This window comes from Sebastes fasciatus, chromosome 2 (assembly GCF_043250625.1).
Source record: "Sebastes fasciatus isolate fSebFas1 chromosome 2, fSebFas1.pri, whole genome shotgun sequence".
Classification (NCBI taxonomy): domain Eukaryota; kingdom Metazoa; phylum Chordata; class Actinopteri; order Perciformes; family Sebastidae; genus Sebastes; species Sebastes fasciatus.
This window is the reverse complement of record NC_133796.1, coordinates 15493663-15515472: the sequence shown is the minus strand read 5'-3', so window position 1 is coordinate 15515472 and position 21810 is coordinate 15493663. Positions and strand designations below refer to the sequence as shown.

General features: G+C 43.0%; 1 protein-coding gene across 1 annotated transcript in view; it reads right to left on the bottom strand.

Moving 5' to 3' along the window:
• Positions 1–344: 344 nt before the first annotated feature.
• Positions 345–21810, bottom strand: part of atosa (atos homolog A) — a 36109-nt gene continuing 14643 nt past the window's right edge. Inside the window, exons 2-12 of the mRNA XM_074610868.1 lie at positions 12191–12375; positions 11261–11457; positions 10884–11009; positions 8742–10605; positions 7057–7182; positions 5358–5446; positions 3227–3317; positions 2976–3134; positions 2744–2812; positions 1756–1949; positions 345–1651 (exon numbers count right to left, since the gene is read on the bottom strand). Of these exons, the coding sequence (XP_074466969.1) occupies positions 1498–1651; positions 1756–1949; positions 2744–2812; positions 2976–3134; positions 3227–3317; positions 5358–5446; positions 7057–7182; positions 8742–10605; positions 10884–11009; positions 11261–11457; positions 12191–12375 (3254 nt within the window). The 3' untranslated portion in view covers positions 345–1497. The remainder of the gene's footprint in view (positions 1652–1755; positions 1950–2743; positions 2813–2975; positions 3135–3226; positions 3318–5357; positions 5447–7056; positions 7183–8741; positions 10606–10883; positions 11010–11260; positions 11458–12190; positions 12376–21810) is intronic.

Here is a 21810-nt window from a genome sequence, read left to right as displayed (position 1 = left end):
GCCTCATTGTTTTTTCCACTTATTGTGTTAATTATGGTAATAAAACCTAGACAGTTTTGTAACTTTTGCTTTTTAATTGAAATATCATCTGTAGATAATGAACCATTCTGGGCCTTCTCCAAAGTCAACCCTGTTACCTATTTCGGTCCCTTATCACAATCTTCTTCGAGTTGATATGTTTTTATAATTAATTCCAATAACCCAAAGCTGTGCCACAGCCCTGTTGTGTTTTTCATAATTTGCAGTGTATGACCAAATTTGAAAGGAGCAGCAGAAATCAGCATGTGACTGTATGGAGATGTGGTGGTGGTGGGAAACACAAATAACAACACAAAGAGACAAAGCAGCTTTCAAGATTGCTTTAGAAGATATATAGATATATATTTTTTTCAGATTTGAATATTAATGTCAAAAATACATACTATGATATACAGTTTGCACTACATCATCTTAGCATGACAGACGTCACAAGTAGTAACTGAAATATTAATTTAAATATTAAATAAACTGATGGTAAGTAAACTGAAAGTGAATGTGTAAACACTAAACTAAGATTACTCTTTCTATTGCAACACTTCCAATAAAGTGGTTCTGTAACAGTACAAAAGTATTAGAATATTACTATTTTCTGTTTCATTTCCAGTTATAATGAGAAAAAAAAAATCCACAGTGCACTTTTGATGTTCTGCTGTGATGCTTTCAGTTGAAAGCCTGATTGCTTGTTCAACTTCTTTAGTGGTCCATGGTGTGTGTTTTTTTTTTTTTTTGGGGGACGAGGGGATGGCGTTGCACCACAGTTCGCCACCCGCTTCCTCTTCCGTACGCGCTCCCTCTGCTCCGAGCTCATGAATCACAGGGTCAAAGCTGAGTTCACTTTCGGTTCAATCAATCTTATCTTCAAGGATTTAAAACAAAATATTTTACCAATAAAAAGGGGCCTTGTATTGTGTTTATAACTAAATTAATTCCGATTGAACACGTATTCATCGTGTCGAGTACAGGTCCGATTAAGGTTTTGATTTGAGCAAACAGAGTGAAGTCGCCTAAACTCTGCTGAAATAATTTAAGGGGTCTAACTGCTTCTGTAGACGATCACTGGTGTCTACTCTCCTGCCAGACGCTGGAGGGGATACAAACAACAGCAGGAAAAACAATGACCTATCATATCCGGTAAGGCCTTCGTAACCAGGAGAACACGATCTGAGACACACTATAACCGTAACCTTTGACCCAACCCTTTTGATCCAAGGTTGTGCACTTAAGAACATCATTTCTGACGAGTCTCCCAGGCTCTTAGCCCCCCCCCCCCTTGTCAGTTCTGGGTGACAGAAGGGATGAAACATGCCAGGTGAGTCTTGTTGACTGCTGTCCTTAAACTGCTTCTCTTTTAGAGCTGTTTATCCAGCCGTGGGCTGCGTGAGAGTCTATAGCTGGCATCAAGGTGTGATTGAAGCTTCGGTAGTCACCTGCCGGGTGGAGGAGGGAGGGAGTCCGGCCTCAGCAGCGTGGAGAGAACGCTGGGTCCATAGGGGAATCTGTGGAGGACTGGAGCTCGTAGGCAGCTCCGCTGTCCACCTCCATGGACTTCCTGGAAAACAGCAGACGGATGTCCCTATGGAGGTAGATCTTCCCAGACTTAGAACTCTGGAACCTGGTCAGGATTGGAGAGGACGGGAGACGAAGGACAGAGAGGATGAATAAGGGAAGAGAAACATCACCGCTGCTGGATATATTCCAAATGACAAGCCGACTTACCTCAGATGAACGAGGTAGCGCAAGGTGCGTGTCTGGCCGTGGGGCTTCCTGCTGGTCTGATTGTTTGTGTCACGGCGGACGGGAACAGAGAAGGTCCTCTGGCGCAGGAAGGTCTGGTGTCCAGCTGGCATGGCTCGTAGGTCGTACATCACAACAAACATCTTCACCACTGTCTTGTTGGGATTGAATAAGGTCTGAAAGGTATAACCAGATAGCATGGCAGGATTTAGACTTCAGGTTTCAAACTTTTTGTGACCCGAGTTCATCGACTCCATGCTGTGAAAGATACATAAAGTAAGGAAGGAGGTTAAATAATGCTCCAAAGTTACGCTAAATTTTGGCGAGGAAAAACTGGCATTGCCATTTTCAAAGGGGTCCCTTGACCCCTGACCTCAAGATATGTGAATGGAAATGGGTTCTATGGGTACCTACGAGTCTCCCCTTTACAGACATGCCCACTTTATGATAATCACATGCAGTTTGGGGCAAGTCATAGTCAAATCAGCACACTGACAGCTGTTGTTGCCTGTTGGGCTTGAGTTTGCCATGTTATGATTTGAGCATATTTTTTACGCTAAATGCAGTACCTGTGAGGGTTTCTGGATAACATTTGTCATTGTTTTGTTAATCGTTTTCCAGTAATAAATACATATAATTACAAGAGTATTAAATACTTGACAAATCTCACTTTAAGGTACATTGTGAACAGAAAAAAAACAGATTAATTTGCGATTAACTACGGACAATCATGCAATTAATCGCAATTAAATATTTAAATCAATTGACAGCCCTAATAAGCATCATTAAATGAATACAAATATGCCCTTGTTACATGATTCATTTCCCTCTATAACCACTAGGGGTTCCCCTTTCCCTTTGTTACTTGATGTAATTTGCTTTGTTCTCAGCCATGTGTGCACCATGATGCAGATATTTTATAGAAATAAATATTTTTAGAACATTTCATTTGCGGGAAAAAAACACTCACCACTTGAATGGTTCCTGATGGAGGTACGCGGTAGCCCCTTTTCCCCAGGGACTCCAGGTTTATCACACCCTGTAAAAAACACATGACAACCGCTGTGTCACTAATACACACCAGAGCTCACACACACACATACAGTATAAGGACAGTTGCAGATACAGCTTTTCAGCTCAAGGCTCAGTCAGACAGGCTGAAAACAGTATTATTGATTGACTAAAAAAAAACATCATCTCACCATATATGGTGAGGGAGCGTTGTCGTCGGATACACTGTAGAATGACACCTCCACAGGTAAGGTCAGGTGACTGGGGCAGAAGGACCCGCTGGCTCCAACCTCTGCTGTGAAACCCTCCACTAACCCTAAAGGCTCCAGGCGGTAGTTCAGCACACACTCCTAGGGGAAAGTTCAGTATTTGAATGACATTATATATTTTGTTTGATTTGATAACTGTAATTGAATTACTGAGTGTGTTTGTGTGTTTATACCTCAAAGTTTCCCAGCAGACTGAGACTGGCAGGTGGAGCGCTGGCACTGAACAGCTGCTCATCGGTGTACCCCTCTACCTTTGGACACACCCTGAAGGGTTAAAACACACACTGTTGATCAACTTGTTTTCATGATGAGATGTATGAAATAGCATCTTAAGTAGGTTTACGTGACAAGCATTCCTGTGTCTGAATAGACCTGTGTCCAGGGTGAGAATTTCATTTGTGCGTAAACAAAAGTAACATCAGCCATGACCTCAAGATGTTTGTTACTCTGACATCTTAATTTCCTGAAGGAACCGGCAGGCATTGGTCACACAAATCTTTAGTCACATATTTCTTAATCAAGCAAATTTCCTAGAATAAAAAAAAGAAGAAAATAATAAATGGAAGCATGACAACGGCTTTTACCAGCCGCAGCCAGTGGCTAAAATGAACTTTACACCCTAAAGCCAATCTCTCTAAAAACATCTGCTTTTATCAATAGCAGCACTGAGCTACCACCCACATTTGCTGTGTGTAGGCAGTGCCATGAAGCTCTGTGTATATGAAGCCAACTCACTTCTGTCTGCCATTTTGAGAAGAATGTGTGTGATTCTAGATGCAGCCACAGTACAGCAGAGCTTCAGCAGGTGGCAGCGTGTCAGCAGAACGGGGGGCTGACCTAACCTTAGCACTCAGAACAACGCTCTTTTTGTCTGATCTCTCAACACAGACAATACTTCTAAAAACCTGTTGCTGATTCGAGGCTATGTCAGCGTGTTGGGGTTTAAATATGGTAGCTGTAGCAAACCTCCTCTCTAATATAGATCTCTTATACACTGGTCCTGTGACTTTGGATAGCTTGATTATAACTGGTGGTAAAAAAACAACAACAATAATAACAGTGCTTGAAGTGGAAAAAAACAAGTGCCAGTACTCCCCTTATTCACATGTTGGCGTGTGTATCGGCCGGTATCTTATTCCTAGTTATTCATTATTTCTTTAAACATGTTATACTGTGTCAGTCATAATCAGCTGTGGTTTTATTGCTATTATTATACTTGGGCTATGCATCTTCTATAGGAGGCCTATAATACTCATTATTGAACATTATTGAACATTATAGGGTTAAGGTGGTGTGTTTAGTGTTAATAGTTAAAGTGCTGTCCTGTGTTATTTGTAGCCTATAGTAGGGCATCATTCAGGTTTTAGGTGTAGTGTCCCAATCAGGATGCTCAGGATGGATCAGCAGGATAAAGAGACACATTCTGAATTTCAGTGGTGAATAAAAGATACTAGGAGATATTGGGTTTGGGGGTCCTCCCACAAGAAAATTGACTTAAAACGATGCAATTTTACATCATTTTGGAGCACTATTATTACTAGTTAAATGATAATTTTATTATCTACACATATTATAGCCTTCGTCTGAACATTGAATTCTTCTGGAAATGTTTGACCTAAAATAGCAGATTCAGAAAACGTTTAAATAATGTTTCATTAATTATATTTGTTCACAAATAAAAAAAAAGATATGACTAACAGTGTACTAGTTGTTTTACAAAAAGGACGTGAACATTGTATTGATAAATTACAGCACCCCTCGTTCTCACCCCCCTCCCCCGAGCTCGTCCAGATGCTCCCTACATAGTTTTTATGTTCATATGGCTTATGAGGCGCGGCGCAAATACGCTGGCGATGCGCCGTTATGGATCGCCATTATAATGAATCTCCCAGAGAACCTGATATAGAGAGGGCAGAAAAGAGCACCGGCAATTTGTGAGAAGTGTCACGGTATGCCAAGGAATAAAAATGAAGAAATGCTGGTACTGCGTACCGGGGAGTACCGGCCCACTTCGAGCACTGAATAATAATAATAATAATAATTCAAAACCAGTTTGCCTCGCTGGCACTTACACATAGTAACAGCTGAAATGTTGCATAGTGAGAAAAACAAGTTTTTAAAATGATGACGCAAAGTATGAGTAACTTGATCCAGATGGTACTATAATAAACAGATGATGTGGGAGTTGACTGTCCTTTAACTGTTACTAAGACTCCATTAAACCTGTGAAAGTATCCAAACTGACAAACTGAGTTGGAGTCCGGTAGCTATAGTAACAAAGACCCCAAGTGAGAAAATGTGTACCTTTTCCCAGAGGCCCAAGGCAAACCCTTACAGCCAGCCAGAGAGGTGTCCAGATCAAAGTAGCCTGTTTGATTTTTCCTCTGAGGAACCTGCGGCAGACACACAAGACACGATTAACACAGAGACACTGTCATGGTATCCCATGTTAGAGCTTGGACAACAAGATATCTTATACAGTGGAAACCGCTTACAGAAATCACGTTTGACCGGGTCAAATTGATCACTATAAATGGATGATTATTATAACCGAATTTTCGTTGTTGTGCATCATTTCTAATGCAGATTACCATCTAATTGACATTTGTATATTTAGTGCATGAATACAAAGTAATGAAACAGGCTGCCTCACTATTTACTGGCTCGCTGCCAATTCTTCTGCCTTTTCCCTCACCGAGGGTGAGGCATTGACGTTTTTTGGCCGGCTCTGCGGCGCGATCGTGCATGCAGAACGGCGCCCCTTTACCGGGGCTCCTCGTTCTCTCACTCAGTAGCGGCATGGAGGGAGACGGGCGCCAGCCTGCATGAGCTGCCAGTGCTGCATTGCCGAGGAGCTGGTCGGCGGAATTTCACTTTGGGGGCATTACGTCACGAGGCATTATCAGCCCACAGGTGCGTTCCCCTGTGCGCATTTGTTTTACATTCAGAGAAAATTACTTCCCTTTTCCCGTCATGATATCAATGCGCACGCAGCATCAGCCTCAGGTATCCAGCCGGAGAGCAGACGCTCCGCGAGGCAAAGTATCAAGGGAGTAAAGTAAAAAAACTAAACTAAAATTTAACTATCGCTAGCTAACGTAGTTTTAAAATGTTTTTCCAGATGTTTTCATGTATGAAAAGTCCCAAAATAGACACTGTACGCAGACTACTTGATTACTATAAGCAAATTATTTAAACAGCATTTTATATAGGAGTGATTCTGTCCCAAGCTTTTTGATCCATATAAACGGCTGATCACTGTAACCCCAATCACTACAGGCAGTTTCCACTGTGTATTGAAAATGTAGGGCACACAATTATACAACAGGTTTTGTCTATTGTAAAAGATTCAGAAGGCATCATAAAGATAAACTGATTTCAAAATGTTAAAGTATGACTACATTTTGTGCAATGTTCGTAATGATGTGTGTGTGTGAAAATAATTCAGCTGTTCAGACTGAGAGCATCTGTGTGTACATTTTAGTGGTTACATGTGCAAGTGAGAGCGATCAGATCAGAAGGCAGGAAACTGTGATGATCTAGAAGTGTGGTAATCTGACTAACTCGGTGAAACGACTCACTGTGTGGTCGATGTGGCACAGATGAGTCACGTGCCTCACCTGCCTGTGTGTGTGTGTGTGTGTGTGTGTGTGTGTGTGTGTGTGTGTGTTTTAGTGTGTACATTAACCTTGGCTAACAAGTCAGTGGCCCAGCAGCAGCAGCAATAAAAACAGCTGCCAGATATTTCAAAGTCTCTTTACGACAAACATTCACAGGCTCTCCTTCTTACGTTGGTGAAAGCACTGTGAGTAATGCTTCAGATGGCGTGAAATAAAGGGTAGTGAGTGTGGTGTTATGGCAAACACAACCACATGGACAGTGACGACGACTGATTCAGTAAGTGTTTGTGACTGTGAGAAAGTGTCCTCTTAACAAATGCACAAAGCAGAATCTGACAATGACTGCGAGTTTCACTGTGAAGACGGGTGCGTGTGTTTCTTACAGGGCTGGAGAGCAGAGGCAGGCCAGTACAGGGGTGGAAGGCCTTGGTCGCTGTGGCGTCTAATGAGTGGCGATTCTGCTTCTTCCAGCTGTTGCAAGGGCGCAGCGGGGAGGGGCTTTGAGCTCGCTGGAGCGCAGAAATGGAGAGACAGTTAAGAGAGTTTGCAAGTAAACAGAAATAATCTGTATTTATTAAATCATGTTCTCATATATCATATGCTGTCTAGATTACCACACCAGTCCCATCTGCTCCCAGCAAAACACTCATTAAAACTGAGCAGTGTGTATAAATGAGGAGGTTCCGTCCAGTTTGACGTTCAATTTGAAAAATGTGATGCCTGTAGTGACCTATAATTTCTGAAATGAAGTGTGTAGATAATTCATTTATACCCTAGTTGGTAACACTTTATAATAACCATCATTTATAAATGGTAAATTGATAGTTAATTCAACTTAGTTAATAGTTATTTAACTAACATAATTTATGTTATTTTAACATTTTATTGTTGCATACATAACATTTTATATACAATATAAGTATTTGTTAAAGGTTAATAATTGGTTTTTAAACCATATATAAACATTATTTGGATGGCTATTATAAAGTTGCAACTGATGATTATAATACCTGGTTAATAAGTACCTTGTAGGGCATCTATAAACATTTAGATAGATAGTTAATACTTGGTCAATGGTTAATAATTGATTTCTGGTCCATCTATCTATGTGATGTTTAAAGATGTTTTACAAACTATTTCTTAAAGGTTTACAAATAATTTGGTAAATCACTAACCAACACCTAATATAGTATATAAAGTGTTATAATGTGTGCAACACTGAACTGTTAATAGGGTACTAATGTAATCAGAATGTAATTATCGTCTTTTATCAGCTATAATACAATATATCGTTTTTAATTATTTCATATTACACAAACTAATGATAAAAATAATATTTATTATAGCATTCCTAATAATTAGTAAACATTATTAATTATCATTTCATTGTTTGTTAACATTAAAATAACCATCAACTAAGTTTAATTAACTATCAATTTACCATTTACAAATGATGGTTATTATAAAGTGTTGCCATATAATTTCATTTAGGTTTCTTTTTTTAAATTTTAGAATATAACTTAAATGGATAGTTAAACATTTTTGGAAATAAGCTGATTCGCTTTTTTTTGCTGAGAGTTAGGAGATTGATATCACGATAAATATGAGGCTACCGCCAGCAGTCGGTCAGCTTAGCACAAACACTGGAAACTCTCAAGAAATCACTGCTCCCGGACAAAAAATAGTCGCGCACATAACCCTCGTAAAACCACAACTTTAGTTTTTCTAAAGATTAAACAAACAAAGTATTACTTATTAATTTGTGAGCTTTAAAGGTGGGGAGGATTAGGAGGATTTCGTTACTTTTGGGCAGAACTAGGAAGCCCCGTTTCCAGTCTTTGTGCTAAGCTAAGCTAACTGGCTGCTGGATGTAGCTTCATATTTACCGTACAGATATGAAAGTGGTATCGATCTCCTCTTCTAACCCAGAAGAAAAGCGAATAAGACTATTTGCCAAAATGTTGAACAAACCAAGCTTCCTTTAAACAATGGCATAATTGCACATTAGTAAATGGGATTACACTTAAAAGTATATAGATGAACAATGCCCGTTAAAAGAGTCCCTTACCAGGACAGTAGAAGGGGGTGTCATGTCTGGACTGGAGGCGATGGAGCATCCCGACATCGAGGGGGCCTGGTTCTCATCCTGCAGGGCAGAGGCCTGGGCTGGTGCACAGAACTGCATCTGGGACTGAAGCTGAGGCTGAGGCTTGCTGTGGTTGTGGCTTATCTTACAGTTCATGGCTGGACTGGCATCACTGCTAGTCCAACTAAAGATCTGAGCATTCCTTGGGCTGTTCTCGAGGACAGGGGAGGCAGGGGGGGTCTCATGGCTGCTGGGTGTCCTGACTCTGAGCTTTTCCTGCGGGGGAGTTCGTAAACGCTGGCCAGCCTGGGCGTGCGACTGGCCTTTGAATGAGGGTTCTTCAAGTGTAAAGTGAGCACCATTTTGGGCCCGGGGAGAATGGCATTCGGCCCCCGGGTCGACCCGGGGCTTGTCTGTGCAAACGGGCGCGTGTGTGGCAGCGGTGCAACTGCTGCCTCTGTGAGGTTCATGGCTGGGTATGTGGCCGTTGGCGTAGCCGTTGGTGGCAGTGTGTGAGGCTTGTGGGATGTGTGAGGTGCGTGAGTATGTGCGGACCGTGTGTGTGACTGTTGTCGTGTGCGTGTGGTGCAGATGGCTGCCGCTCCTGCTGTGCCTTGGGGACAACGAGGGGACAGACAGTCTCTCCTGGATGAGTCTAGTTATGTCTTGTACTGCCTGGGCGATCAGGGAGCTGTCTCTCTCCCCATCTTTCTCCTTCTCTTTCTCTCTCTCCCTCGGTCCATTCCTCTCCTCCTCTCGGTCTCTCGTCTCAGTCATTCTCAGCTTCCTGCATGCTGCAGGTTTAGGGGAGGAGCCCTCCCGTTTGCTGTAAGAGGTGTCAGTCATGGGTGTGTTGAAGGGGCTGGGCCACACGCGTCCCACACACTCATAGGGCGGTACCTCAGGCTCTTTGGTCTTACTGGCAGTTATGTCGTCATGGTTACTGCCCCACATGGCTTTGGGAGGGTTGTCAGAAGCAAAAAGGCCGGGAGGGAGTGGCGGTGCTGTGGGGTCGCAGAAGTTGAGCCTCTGTGCAATGCGGGCAATAACTTCCTGTCTCTCGTGCAGCAGGGATCCAATCAGGGGGTTTGTCTCGGTTGCGGACCTTGGGGAGGGGCACCGGGGCGGCTCGGCCAAGGAGAAATTCTTAAAAGTCCTCAGTGGCTCAGGGATGGGCTGCTTTGACTTATCGCTGCTGTTGGTGCCAGACCCATAGTCCTCTACTTGTGTGGGGTCAGATGAACCATTGAGAGCCGAGTACAGCCACTTCCCCGCTTTACTTGTGGGAAGTGGAGAGGGGGAGTGGGAGCGGGAGGGCGTTGGGGAGTGAGAGGGCCTGTGGAACAACGGGGAGCCCTGACGTTGGGGGATGTTGACCTGCGGAAGCTCTCCATTCTGATATGTGTGGTCCTCGCCAGGCTCCTGGCTCTTCTTGCTGTATGGAGGGAGGACAGCAGTGTGGGGAAGGCTATTGATGGGGATGTTGTTGATGGGGAGATTAGGAATGGGTAATCCATTGAGGAGAAGGCCAGACATGGAGTTGGAGCTCTTGCTGTACATGGTAGAGTTGTGAAGCAGGTTGTCTTTGCTGGGGTCTTGGCTCTTTTTGTGGGTGGGCAGGCCACCATGGCTGTTGAGGTTTGGGTTGAGGCTGGGGGTCTTGCTGTAAAGAGGAGGCAGGCCGGTGTGGATGCTGCAGGCCAGGGTGGGGTAGGTGGGTTGACGGGGGAGTGACTGGACACGGACCTGCAGTGCAACACTCTGGGATACATTGGGGACGGGGAAAATGTGTTCCGAAGGCGGCTGGGAGAACTTCCACACCAACTCCTCATCAGCAGCACTGATCCTGTTTGACAGAGACAGTGACAGAGAGATTCAATTGACACCCCATTGTTAACTCTTAAAATATTCAGGACTTGTCAGAGCCTCCAGAGATTCAGTTTTACTTCCTCTGATTCAATTTTCAAAACAGCACTGCACACAAGGTTTACATCTATATATAAACCTGAAAAGAGCACAACTTTAGATCAAGGTTCCTGCAGCGTTAATAATCTGGTCGAACAGCCGCAGTGAAAAGCCTTCAACCCACCAGAGTCAAAGTCTTCAGCGAGTGTTATGTCTGACCTGTACAGGATGTTTCTCGGGACGATGCCATGGGAGGCGCTGAGCCAGGCGCTGAGCTGGGAGAAGAAGACGTAGGAGCGAACAGCCAACAGCAGGGTCTTCTCCTCAATGAAACGATCGCCGCTTCTATTAAAAACACAGTTAAAAAGAGGTGGAAATGTGCCAGTATGTCAGGTTAATGAGAAAACAGTTCAAGGATGTGTGCGTTCCCTGTTCCTACACGTCAGTGGGAAAGTGGGCCAATTTGTAAGGCTAATTAACCATCTGACTGCCAAGCCAATTATCTGTATTTTTTCTCTTTTTTATTGTTATTTGATTTTTTTTCCTATATTATATTTTCATTTTTATGTGTGCTTGAGTGTGTGTATGTGACTTACTGTCTTGGAACTGGTTGCAGGGTCCATCTCTCCAGCAACAAAGCATCTTGTTTGATGACCGGGTCGCTGATGGGGTCACTCGGGGGGCACTCGTCACCATAGCAACAATCTGGCAGGAGCATGACCTCGATCATGATGGGGATGCTGTTCCTCCAAAGCAGGATCACCTCCGAACGGGTTCGCCTCGCCTGCCGACACTGGACACACGCACACACGCAGACAAAGGTGGAGGGTTAGTGCTCATTACTGAATGTCAACACCAGGACCTTGAACTTCAGGGGCAAAGCAGATGGGACCCACAAAGAGCCTCACTTAGAGCTGAATGTCTATATACACTGAGTTGCCAGTGTATCTTATTAAAACTAATGCAGTCTAATACAAACGCCCTGTTAAAAATCCTACCATTCATGAAGTATACAATGTCCAGTTGTTGTTAAAACTGTTTTACAGAGGTGTTGATTTGAATGGTCATTTTAGAGGCTTTCATTGCTTTGTGTTGTTAATTGATTTCCAATAATAAATATATACATACATTTGCATAAAGCATATATATTATTTGCCCACTCCCATGTTGATAAGAGTATTTAATAATTGACAAATCTCCCTTTAAGGCACATTTTGAACAGATAAAAAATGTGTGATTAATTTGCGATTAATCGCAATCAACTATGGACAATCATGCGATTAAATACTTTATATCACTAATATCTCAAAAACAATGAACAATAGGTCAAATGTGCATCCCATTTCACAAGTGGGCCTAAAAAAAAACATGCTCATGACTTGAATGACGCAAATGAAGCAACAAGAACAACAACAACCTCTATTGTAGGAAATTGTGAAAAGACTGCCTTCTGTTCACACTTTAGGTGTACATAGATGTGTGTGTGTGTGTGTGTGTGTGTGTGTGTGTGTGTGTGTGTGCGCTACCTGGGGCAGTTTGTCGCTGCATTCGTGCTTGTGAAGAGGCGGCATGGCCGACTGGGCTGGTGGACAGTGCAGCCCCTCGGTCCTGCCTTTCACAGAGTATTCCGGTGTCCTTCCCTCTGTGATGAGCAAGGTCAGGAACACCAGGAACTCCTCCGCATCATACTCGAAGAACTCCTCCGTTGCATCTAGGCAAGGCAGAGAAACAGAGGGTCAGCGTATCTTTTCAAATCATTTCACATCTAAAACAAGGAGCCAATCGAGGGTAAACTACTAATTTGCCTTTGCTGTGACAGATGCTGGGGGGCAATAAAAAATGCAATCAGAAAGCCATCTGTGTTGACATGATAAGCACACGAGTGCCTGAATGGTTTTCACCTAAGTAGATATGGCTATTTAACTTTGGCCTGAAAGATTTGTTTAGAGAAGGGGTGTGGGGGAAGGCGGCGGGTGGATGACACAACTTTTCCAGTTTGGCCACTTCAGAGGAATATATTTAGACCTCCCGTGTCAGCTGAGCAGAGGGGTGAAGCCTCACACTGTCTGCTCTCTCTCTCTCTAATACAGTACACACACATGCATGTACAATACTGACAGTGACGTCATTGACATAACAATTGCAAACAAAAACTCAACCAGAACATTAGGCTATTAAAGAACAGAGGAGTCATGCTGCACCACCCCATGCTCCACCAATTTTGCCAGGGTGGGGTTAGGCGGGACTGCCACGGTGACCAGGACCTGGCAGGACAGAGAGCTGAGTCAGCCATTTCACCATTCAAGAACAGACTATTCCCTTCTAAATCAACAGCAAGACTCAAATTATGTGGAAGCAGAAAGACGACTAACAAGAAATACTCAGCTGGCTGTCCCATTCAAATTACAGCTCATGCTGAGCCACGCCGCTGTGCACTATTATTCACAACAACCAATTTAATAGTGTTTTTTTACAAGGGGCAAGACGGGGGCTGTTGTATATTAAGCCACCAGTCAAATACTACTAAACTGTAGCTGCTGTGGCTCGTTTGTTCGTCTCCTGCCACAACAAAATAAACAAACTCCTGCTCCGTTTATGTTGTAATTGAAGCTTAAGATCCAAAGCAGGGGTATTTTTAGCAGAAGGTTGAAGAGCCCGTCTTAGCGCTCTATCTCCTGTGCTCCTCCAGAGAAAACTCCTAGAATCCCGCAGGAGGTCAGCTGATACACAGCAGCACTGAGAATCACAGCTTTCTTTCTTTGCAGCACACAAGCAAAAATAAAACACTGACGTAAAGAAGCTACCTGCCCTACAATCTCAAGGCCTCCTTCTGCCTTCATTTGGGTCAAACAAATATTAGGTCACAATTACGTTTTGATCATGTTGAGGATGTCAGGTCCTCGTAAAGCTACAAATACAAACACACACCCTGTCCTCCTCCCACCAGAGCCAGGCTGGCTAGAACAGATTCCCTCTCAGCTGGCTCTGCAGAAGTGTGAGCTACGAGCTGCTGCTGCATGTGTGTGTGTGCGTGTACATATCGCAGTCAGCCAGCCAGTCACGCACATTCCTCTCAGGGAACTCCTCCTACATGCCTTTGAGCTGCTGCTGCTGCTGCACGTGGAGAGAGGCGCAGTCCAACACAAAACATGAGGGAGGGAGGGGAGCGAAGGAGAGGGTAGGGGAGGGAGAGGGAGCGGGGGTCTGTTAGCCAGCTGTAGGCTGAATAAGCGCAGGGTGAAAGAGATGGAGGCTACATTCAGGGACAATCTCCTTTTCTTTACGGGCTGGAATCGGAAAGGCTTGAACAAAAGGGAGCAGGAGACCAACCGTGGAGGGGGGAAAAGGTAGCAAGAGGGAGTAATATAAGACAAAGGTCAAGACTCAAGGTCACAGAGTCCATCACCTTTGCATGATGGTTGGCTTGAATGAACTGGATATACAGCAGTGGGCGGTATAGAGAGGCTAAGTCACGCCCCTTCCGGTGGACCCCATGGGACCTTATTTCAGAGAAAATATGAACGGTAGTCAACGGAGAGAGATATATATAATAATAATACTTTTTTGATCCTGTTTGAATTGAGCCATGAATCACACATATGATGTTTGTCAATTTAAAACACAATTTTGCAAGCCAAGAAAGTCGCAGTTTGTCATTTAGTTTTGTTTGAAACCGCTCAGTGAACTACATCTCTCGTCTCGGACAATATACGCCACCAGCACTAGCTAGCTAACGTAGCTATAACCAGGCACAGATTAAACGTTATCTTACCAGATGTGTTTTATCCAGCAACTCCTGGTCTTTTTATCACCCGGGAAAAGACAGAACGAGTGAGACCCGTTGCTGGTGTGAGTACATCCCAGTAAGAAACATACAGGCATCGTAGCATCAGAGAGAGAGACGTCACTTACATGACTGGATTGGATGTGTAGTCTTTTCTAATTACGTATTTTCACAGTCTGATACTTCAAAAGTTTTTCAACAAACGCAAATGGTGCAATTCAAACGGGATAAAAAAAATATGTATTGCTCTCCATTGACTACCGTTCATATTTTTTTCCAAAATAAGGTCCCATGGTGTCCACCGGAAGTGGGGTTACTTAGGCTCTCTATAAGGTATACTGTATGTATAAGGCTCCAGTTCCTGGTCCTATCAGGGGATTTGGGCTCAATGAAGGAGGTGAGGAGCAAAAGAGAAAAGGAAGCATGGATGGGTGAAGGGAGGGATGTAAAAGAGTGATTATGGGAGCAGCGGAAAACAGCCTCTGAGAAGTGGTGTCCTACATATACCCCCCCCATTCTTGAACGTATACACACAGAGACCCAATTATGTGTGCATAGTGGGTGTCGGATTGCTGCTTTCTAGGAAAGGCAAACCCAGGAATACCCTCCTAAAGCACACATGAAGACACAGCAACAAACCCACCATCACCAAACACGTGAACCCACTGAAAACATACAGACACAAGCACACACACACACACATATGCAATGCAGGACAAAGGACTAGTGAAGGAGGCTTTGGTTAAGGGGCCCAGCCCATAGATGAGAGCTGTCATTCTTTAGGGCGTCGTGACTGAAAAGAACATTCCTATGAAGCCTACACATACACACACACACACACACACACACACACTAACACACACTAACACAAAGAAACACAGCCTTAAGCTGGGAGGTGATCAGGATGCAGGACAACACATGAAAGGCAGGGAAGTAGGAAACCTTTCCATAGACATGAAGAGAGAGAGAGCTGTGATCAACGTAGAAGCACATTATGTCCCTTTTCAACAACTTGAAATAATCAATCTGATTGTAATATTTAAGAAAAAACAGAGGAGTTTCAGCTTGATGCAGGGATCTTTAGAGTCAAACCAATGGTGCAAGTAGTTAATATCATTTGGCAATTTATTTATGTAACAATCTGGGTTGCTTACCAATCATTAAGCCTCACAAGCGGGGCTCAATGTTCAATCCTGCCTTTTGCTCCCCCTCCTCCTCCTCTCTTTCCCACTGGACCGTGCCCAATTTATTCCTGCCTCTCAATCGCTTTAAAATGTGAAATCTGTCTCTCATTAATTAATTTTTGTGCTGTTTGAATTAATGTGTGTCTGTTGAGATGTGTTTTCTTTCTTTCTCCAATTTGTTTTTGAGCTTTCTATGTCTGCACTGCACTGTGTGTACTTGATGTCAATTTAGTGTCTATTTTTTCAAACCTGTGTGTAAAGTCTAGTTATGTTATGTTAGGTGCTGTACCGAGGCTCCGGAGCGTGTGTCGATTAATCCAGGAAGTTTTCTGTGAAGCGCGTATCGAGGCTTGTATCGTCTTAGAAGAAAATAACGTAATTGAAGACGCCCAAAGCCGAAACATAGTTGAGAAATTATTGTTCCTGCATTAAAACAAATTAAGTCTCCCGTCTATCATTTTCCTCTAGTTACACAAGCACTTTCACTACCCTCTGCGTGGTTAAACCGCTGCCTCACATCTGTGAAATATCTGCCCGTTTTGATCAATAGGTGGTTTTGTGCGCACATGAAGCCTCGAGAGATGAACCCTCTTGCAAACCAATTTGCTGGAGAACTTCAATGCTTAATGAAGCTTCATCTCGCCATCACTAGTAAATTCACTAGACAATGGGAAAGAGTTTAATCATATACTTATAGGGACTTTTACTTTGAAAAATATCTAAATTAATAAATTAAAATGTTTGATTTTCAGCATGTATGCAGTCAAAGATGTCCTGAAGACAAATATATTAGTCATTATTTATTACATTTTATACACAGACCCTACGCTGTTTTGTACATCCTCATTGCGGCCTGCTGCAGTTTGTTTTGGTTGACAGATACGCAACGGATATGACGTCACATTATTCTTACTACAACAATAAAAGCGGTAACTTCCTTCTACCTCGGCATAGACTCAAATGAAGCAAATATATTGACTCTGGCATTAAAAAATCTCAAAATCGTAAAAAACGATTTGCGATACAGAGGGGAATCGTTTTTTCCCCCACCCCTAGTCCCCATGCATTCAGAGAGTTAGAGAAGTATCATAGCAAATACTAGCAATGCCTGAGAAATAATGCAAACAGAAAAAAAATATTTCACTCAGGAAAACATAATCAGGTTTAGGTCCACTGTTTGAAATAAGAGGCTTTGTGGATACATCCCGCACTTTACTGACCCAAACCCACGCACATAACACACAATGCAACACCGATCTGTCTCTTCTCCGTGTGCGTGTGACCTCTACTCCATCTCCCGATAATGTGTGATGTGAATTATGTAACAGGTCGGATTTAGATTCAGGCATCTTATTATTAGACCTGTGACTGCCTGCCACCAAGTGCAGCTGGAGTCCCGCCTACAGACGGGCTGGTTGGGCCTGTATACCCACACACACACAAACACCTCGGGCCAATAGATCAGTATAGAGTCATGTGGGATGAAAAAAGGCCTACAGGACGAGAGTGGAACGGTCAGCCTTGGTAGCAAACACAGTGTTCAGAGTAAACACGCCACACTGACACACACTTAGGAGTGATTCATCATTACCTAAGGCCTGTCAGAGAGGCAAATGAACAAGTCAAACATGTCAGTGCCTGGTCGAAATGGTTACGACAGTGATTGTGATTCTGAAGCTTGTAATTTGAATACATGGTGCTGGATTCAAATGTTTTACATTTTGTACGCAGTCTGTTTTAACAGAGAGACAGATGGGAAGACGGACAGAAGGAGAGAGAGAGAGGGACACATTCATATAAGCCGACCCATTAATCTGTGCTCTGCGGCCACACAATCGCTGCATGGTTGGCCCTCTTTCTATAGGAAAAGCTGCTCTGCTCTCTGCACACACACACACACACACTCAAACATTCACATATACTCACAGCTAATTTGAATGCTGTGTAAGTACCCATAAGGCAAAAACCACTCCCATCCTGCTCTGTTCAGCCGGTGCGGCTCATTATCATTTGTTTGTGACCATGTTTCATTCAAATGAGGCAGTGAGAGCACAGCTAGAGTCTTAGTAGTCTTTACTCATTAGTGTGTTGGTGGACTGGAGACAAAAGCCAGTGGCAGATGAGAAAAAGGGAGTCACAGATCAAGGTCTCAGCGGGAACAAAACACTGATGAGCTCACCTACGGCTGGGCGACTGGTTATCAAAGACTGAAAAATACACACACAGACAATATGAGGTAATATGCTGCAGGGCAGCAGCCAGGGAGAGACGAGACATGCTTCAGAGGTAGAGAGAGACAGAAGGTCTACACAGATATTGGATAAGACAGATGAGTAGTCTAAAGGGCAGATAGGAAACACACACTGTTAGTTGAAAAAGGCAGACAGGACGTCATATTAACGATGTTTCCAGTCTGTCACGTGAATTTCATGCAAATGTTTGATACCTTGCAGAAAAAAAAGTGAATTAGGTTGCATTTGCATCAGCAAAACTAATCTTTCTGAATGTCAAAATACATCCGCAACAAAAATAGTTTGCTAAAAAAACTACAAGTTGTTTCTGTTCTTTTGGGACAGCTCTTAAAGATGAAAACATAAAAATGTAACTTGGCAATACCAAGACCATAAATCACCCCGTCTGGCAGATTGTGGAGGACAAATGTATTAATTACAGAAAAGTCTAAAGCCAACTTTGAACTGTTGTACTACGAAACTGAACAAATCGTGACTTGGCTGTGGGGGTTTTCTTATTCAACATTTTGTTTTAAAAAAAACCTGCTCAAAGCAGACTGGAAAACACCAAGACAGACCAAGAGACAGAAGGATGAATAAGCTGAGTTTATAGGGACAGATCATCAACCAGAGGGTGTTCAAATTCCACTGAACTGTTGTATAAAATATCCAAGCCTTAAATCTACTGTCGAGCAAGACACTAAAGCCCCGGACTGCTCCAATGGGCAGGAGTTCAATTTCTCAAGATGAATAAATAATAAAACTAGAGAGAGAACAAAAGGTCTGTATAACTGGACCGATTCCTTAATGAAAAACAACGCAGCAAGGACACAAGGGGATTTTTAAGATATGAGGCTTAAAATTCTATTTTGGTCTCCGAGTTTAAAATCGTTTGAGGTCTTAAGTTGATATGATTTAAGACATTTGAATTTTTTGGGGGGGACCTGCAGACTCTAGATAACCAGCCTGCCTGGAGGCTGTGTGTTAAAGGCAGCTTCAGCGCAGCAGTGGCAGCAGTCTGCAGAGCTCGCTGAGGTGTGTCGGCTTAACACACAATGATATATCTGGCTCCTTCTGAATGGAACCAAACAGTGAAGATTCAACCTTCCCGACTGCAAATTCCTCATTCTGATCAGGTACAGCAGCACCGGATGTCCTCGATGGGAAACGACTCGGAGCGAAAGCTTTTTTTCTGCACTCGCACATCATTGCAAAATTGTGATGTTGTAATGACCTGACCTTGAATCATGCGTGGAGATGCATATGTAAATGAGCCTAAGTACATTTATGGTACAACAGGGCTGCGTGACACTGGAACTGCAATTTTAACTCATACCTCTATGCCAGTGATTCTGAAGTGAGGTCCGGGGACCCCCAGGGGTCCGTATCATTGTGCCGCATCATTAAAATAAAACAATTTAGCTTTGGGCCAATAGAAACTCTGATATGATTGTGACACATCACGTCAATCTGTCATGAATCAGTCACTTCACTCAGGGCGTAACAAACCGTTCCTGCTGCTGCTTAGCTTAGCTTATTAGCGAGCAAGCTAGCTGGCGAGCATGGAAAAATATTGGAGTCAGTTCACATCGTCAAGTGACGCTAAGCCCAGACTAGCAAAATTGAGAAAATAGGACAACAGTTATATCAAGCGACAGCGATGGGAGACCAAAATGTGTCACGTGTGTTCAGGTGCTAGCGAATGAAGCCATGAAGCCAGCCAAGCTAACGCAACATCTGATTACAAAGCACCTGGAATATCAGTGCAAAACAAAGCGGTGTTAACATGATTCAAATAGAAATGTGTTTCTGTTTATCACTATGAAACTGGACTGGAGTATTTAGGTTGAAAGGTTTTAGAATACAAATAGTTCCAATGGCATCTAAAAGTACAAAAAGTAAGTATTATGCTTAATTGGTGTTACGATTATGAGGGGGTGTTTGGAAAATGTTATCCCCTTTAAGGGATTCCTGGCCCCAAAAGGCTTGAGAACCCCTGCTCTATGCAACATCCTTCAACGATTCTGCCATATTTGCATTAGCAGGAATCTCTATTTTCTTCCCAAGTTGTTCCACAAATGACAAGATTGTGTTCTTCTCTTGAACTGTGCATAAGTAGAGGGAGCAGAAACGGAAACAAATCTAAATTTAAACACCAGTTCTACTTATTATTCTGTTGTGTGGGACTTTGTTGGATGAAAAGAGTCAAACACACTAATGTTCATACTGGTTTGCCATAATTGGAGCCAAACCAGCAAAAGTAACCACAAAATACAATATGGTGAAGCTGATGCACTGCATAAGGCTGCATAACAGTGTGCCATCATACTTATCGAAATTATCCAGGGCTCACGAAGATTACAGAGGCAGTGTTTTTATTTTCAAACCCTAAGAATAGTGAGACAAAATCAAACACTCAACTTTGAGTGAGAAATTTGAGATTTCATCACGAATTGTGCAGCCCTAACACACGCACGTTTTCGTACATACACACCGCTGCACTTCTATAATGAATACACAGAGGCAGAATGAGAGATTACACTGACAGTTCTTCCATACCAAATCTCTTTACTGCAGCCCCCGGTAAGATAAATATAGACACAACTTGGTAGCTCTCATTTTCTGTCTCTCTCTCTCTCTCTCTGATTTCAAAGGGAAGGTTCTTACAATCACTTATTTGATGACTTTGTGATGGTTCTGCCAGCAGCGGCCATGTTCAAAAAAAGGCTAATGTGGTGAATGCCTGAAGTCATACACTTTGGAACGATAAAAATAATTGCAAGACTGTGAGAAAAGTTCCAACAGCCACACGTAACCTGCTTAAATGCTGACACATATGCCAAACTGTGTCTCTTTGATTTCTACGTACGGTACTATAGTTAGTAGGCTAAGCTAACCCGCTTCCCATAGCACAGCACAAATAGCTCATGGATTATTTGAAAATCAAAAAGGAGCTCCCCTAAAATCCACCTGGCTGTGCTTTTGAAGTCTGCCTGATGTCCAGTCCACCATGTAGCTATCCCAAGACTATGAAAGCACATAGCCAGCTTCAAAGTATTCAAATGCACTGGTAGCAAAAGCAGGTGGCAGATTTGAAGTGTCAGCAGCTCGGGCCACTGCTTTTCACCACCATGGGAATTGTTTGCAATGCCGTCTTTTCTGTTTCAGGGCCAGTTCTGCAGTCTGACTATATTTGGAGACCAGCTGGTCTGTATCTCTTTTTATCCTATACATCTGAAGGATTACAACTGCGTGCTTATATTTTTCTTAAAGTACATGTTCCTAATCAACTCTCCATTTCTATGAGCAATTCACAACAAGAGTGTGGTTCCAAACATGCTGCATGTCCTGAAATATGCAAGACAATAAAACTTAACGGCCTAAAGAGAACGAGCGGTCTCACCATCAGTATGTATTGTATTTATCCTTTCACAACGCACATATGAACAATGTGTGCACAATCTGGTATATGTAGAGCAGCAAATTCTGTAATGTTCTGAGTATTCATTGACATAAGTTCATCTGCTTTTCAGGGAATGTTGTGCTTACGTAACACTCGGTATTTTGCTAGTTAGCATAACATTTTGTACTTGAGTCATAGCACCCTGAACTGACATCATGTCATGTGGTACATACAGATGCCCACAATACATGAGTGTTTTGAATGCAAGCAAAGTGTTTTTTGCTTTTCGGATTTCATGCTAGAATCTAGTGCACGATCTTCTAGACTGACATGGTGTTTACAACTCAAGTGCAAATTGTGATAGTTCTGAGGTAAGCTGACCACAGCTATTGTCTAGTCTTTCCATGTTCCTCATAGTGGTGTTAAAAGGCAGAGGAAATAAATCAGTCACCATTTTTGGCAGCAGACCAAGGAGGGAGAGGTCTTGCGATGTCTATTTTTGTAGTCGGCTGTCTGACAACGGCGTTGTCATGACTTCAAGCAT